A 3,940-nucleotide genomic window follows, 5' to 3' on the forward strand; every position below is an offset into this window, starting at 1 on the left:
GTGTGTGTGTGTGTGTGTGTGTGTGTGTGTGTGTGTGTGTGTGTGTGTGTGTGTGTGTGTGTGTGTGTGTGTGCGCGCGCATTGTGTATGTGTGTGTGTGTGTGTGCGTGCGTGCGTGTGTGTCCAGAGACGCGACTGTGCGTTACACGGGGTGTGTTGCAGTTCACTCTCTCGGACCACCTAAGCCTCCTAATTCACGATACGAACTGGATGCATTTTATTCCTTGATATCAGAAGTAGATAATAGGGAATCTACTATCTATTATCTACCTCTGTTGATATCCAATACAGACCCGTACAACGCCAACCCAATTGATCTAGCCCGACACGACTGTGGAATAAACGTCTACACAATTATCCTTAAGCTATCAAACGTCTATACGGTTACATTACCTTTTCTTTGAGCTACTCTTATGCATGCTCCAGGGACATCGTGGGTCCCGATATAGCCACCTCCCGACGGCAAAGCCGACAAGCGATACACACCATATAAGAGTTTCGGAGAAATACTATTTACCTAATTATTAAAATATGTGGTGTCTGTGGCTAGCGCCGGATTGACTGCGCGCGACAAGGCGAGCGCATGGTGCAGCGACAGCGTTGGCGATAGCCACAGCTGTCGACGATCGCATAGGCTCGCGTCACCGCCACGCACGGCGACCCCCCCCCCAACCCCCTACAGCCTACCCGGTCTCCTACGCCCAGCTTTCTCGCTATAGATTTTACGTCAGGTAGCACTCAATAAACGCCCGCGTTTCTGCCTTCCGCATTTACGCCACAGCGCGTGCGTTTTGATCCCTTGCTTATTACTACCCCCGTCGGTTCGCCGCCTCCCCCACTCGCTGCGATGATGCTCGCGTCTTTAGTCGCTGCGTCGCTCTGTCTATTACTGACAATCGCTCCGGCCGACGCCAAGGTCGAGGGCCATTCGGCGTGGAACAGCTTCGTGTTCTTCCTGCCCGCCGACGAAGAAGTGTGCTTCTACGAGGAGTTCAAGCTGTCGCGCAGCTACGTCGCCGAGTACAAGGTGATTCACGGCGGCAAGTACGATGTTGACATCGTCGTGCGCTCGCCGAACGGCAAGAAGATCTACTCGCGCGACGACGTGCACGCCGACAAGTTCACGTTCGAGTCCGGCCTCGGAATTCACTCGTTCTGCTTCCGCAACGAGTTTGCGATGGTGGCCGACAAGAAGGTGTTTTTCAGGTGAGTGTGTGCGCGTGTGTGCATGCTCGCGTAGGTGTACGCGCGTGCACAAGCGCTCGTGTCTATTGAGAGTGTGTGTGTAATACATGTGTTTGTTTGTTTGTTTGCTTACTTGTTTGTTTGTTTTGTGTGTGTGCGTGCGTGCACGCGCGTTTGTGCATGTATGCGTTTTGGCGCATCAACTATATCAACAGTAAGATAATAACCTTTATTTTATTATCTAACTCTTATCTTACTCTTGACTATATGCACATACCCTCTTATGTTTGAATCTATGTTTGTTTGGCCGTGCATGCCCTCACCTACCCTTCATGTTTAACCGTGGCCTCACCTACCCTTCATGTTTAACCGTGGCCTCACCTACCCTCCATGTTTAACCGTGGCCTCACCTATCCCGCCATGTTTAACCGTGTTCTCTCACCAATTCCGCCGTGTTTTACCGTGGCCCCACTTATCCCGCCATGTTTAACCGTGGCCCCACCTATCCCGCCATGTTTAACCGTGGCCTCACCTATCCAGCCATGTTTAACCGTGGCCTCGCCTATTCCGCTATGTTTAACCGTGGCCTCGCCTATTCCGCTATGTTTAACCGTGGCCTCGCCTATTCCGCTATGTTTAACCGTGGCCTCGCCTATCCCGCCATGTTTAACCGTGGCCCCACTTATCCCGCTATGTTTAACCGTGGCCTCACCTATCCAGCCATGTTTAACCGTGGCCTCGCCTATCCCGCCATGTTTAACCGTGGCCCCACCTATCCCGCCATGTTTAGCCGTGGCCTCGCCTATCCAGCCAGGTTTAACCGTGGCCTCACCTATCCAGCCATGTTTAACCGTGGCCCCACCTATGCCGCCATGTTTAACCGTGGCCCCCACCTATGCCGCCATATTTGGGTGTCACCTCACATATCCGGTCATGTTTGGCCGTGGCTTCATCCGTCCCGCGATGTTTCAGTCTGGCCTCGTCGAATCCGCCGACCCTGGCGGAGGAGGCGGGCGACCACCGGCCGCAGGTTCTCACCTTCATGGGAGCCACCGTCGAGAACATTCACCAGTTCATGGAGTCCGTGCAGCTGGTGCAGCGAGACTACCTGCTGCGAGAGGCCGTCGACCGCAGTTTTGCGGACAGCCTCAGCGAGAGAGTGATGATGTGGTCGTCGGCACAGGCATGCGTCATCATCGTCGTCCTCGTCACACAAACGTGCGTGCTCAAGTACTTCTTCACGCCGAAGCGCGATCGTAAGCCCATGACGTCAGAGGTGGAATACGCAGCTCTGAGCGACCTCTGACGACGGCATGATGACCAACGTATATAAAAGGCGGCGGGTAATATTCGTGACTCGGGATTAGGCAATTTTAACTTTCTGGGAACCGGAATATATCATATTGTTTTTTAAGACGTCTACGATTCAAAAGAAGCGATTTTCTTAAATTGGGAACTGTGAAATGGAATTTTTACCTGGTACACTGCTAAGGGACCACTTCGCTCCGCCTTCTTTGATTGTGTTGTGATGCGCTATTAAGTCGGTTAGGCTACACAAACAATAATATTTATGTCTGAAATATAATAATGTTCACCGTCTGGTGTTACATACATGTTCATATTGGCTAGATAGGATGTATTAACTCATGGATAAATGTTGATAAACATGATAGTCGTTGTTCCCCGATATTGAACATATATGCTTATAAATGTGAAATATATATATTTGGTTTGATAAAAAGTCGTTGTAACAAAGCCTGAATCTCTGACGAATTAACTTTCCCGTCTGTTTCTACTCGTCTGCTTCCACCCTTCTCCTGTGTTACCATCTACAACACTAGTATTATGTTTCCTATTCTTCTTCTCGCCTCTTTCCTAGCTGGTCGCGCTCAAACTTATCTCGATCCGACCCAGTCCATGCCATCGGCATAGGGCTTGCCATTTTCGACCGGATATATATTTTCGGTTATCACTGCAAATGATGAGGCTCGGCTAAGGCCGCCCGAGTGAGTGAGTGAGTGACTGCAAATGGCATTGCGAACGCTGCTAGCGGTCAGAGCCATAGATTTACATCTATCTATGGATCTATCTATCTATCTATCTGAGCACTGATTTAAAAAAGAACGTAATCACTTTGCTAATATATCTTCCCTTTTTATCAACTTCCTTTCTCCCCATATCTCTCTTTCTTTATCTATCTATCTATTTATCTATCTATCTATCTATCTATCTATCTATCTATCTATCTATCTATCTATCTATCTATCTATCTATCTATGGCTATGCTATTTATACTATGGCTATTTATTTATATATCTATCTATCTATCTATCTATCTATGCTATCTATCTATCTATCTATCTATCTATATCTATCTACTATCAATCTATGTATCTATTTATCTATTTCTATTATCTACATCTATCATATTATCTATCTATTGTATTGTTATCTATCTATCTATCTATCTTACTTCTATTATTACTATCTATCTATCTATTCTATGTCTCTGCTAGCGGCGCGATGAATCTCTCGTCACACGTAACAACGCCGTAGAGAGACGCGCGAAGAGACATATGCGGCTCATTACGCGGAGTGCGCATGCGCGAGTACTCGATTTGGGAGCAGCGAACAGAACATGTCCGTCTCCAAGTCACACGTGCCGTCGTGAGCACGCAGTCGGTCGCATTTATGACACGCCGAAGCTGTGACGTCGCGCTGTGTAGCTCCTCTCGGGTGCGTCGCGACAGTCTTT

The 3,940-nt window shown here is 48.5% G+C and overlaps 1 protein-coding gene across 1 annotated transcript; it reads left to right on the forward strand.

Annotated features, from left to right (window-relative positions):
- Window positions 1–736: 736 nt before the first annotated feature.
- Window positions 737–2,922, forward strand: LOC106810920 (transmembrane emp24 domain-containing protein 3-like). The gene is made up of 2 exons (XM_014814397.1): window positions 737–1,206; window positions 2,158–2,922. The coding sequence occupies exons 1-2, from the start codon at window positions 848–850 to the stop codon at window positions 2,489–2,491; spliced, it is 693 nt and encodes a 230-aa protein (XP_014669883.1). The 5' UTR covers window positions 737–847; the 3' UTR covers window positions 2,492–2,922.
- The last annotated feature ends 1,018 nt before the right edge of the window (window positions 2,923–3,940 follow it).

Source organism: Priapulus caudatus, unplaced genomic scaffold, assembly GCF_000485595.1.
Source record: "Priapulus caudatus unplaced genomic scaffold, Priapulus_caudatus-5.0.1 Scaffold486, whole genome shotgun sequence".
Lineage (NCBI taxonomy): Eukaryota > Metazoa > Priapulida > Priapulimorpha > Priapulimorphida > Priapulidae > Priapulus > Priapulus caudatus.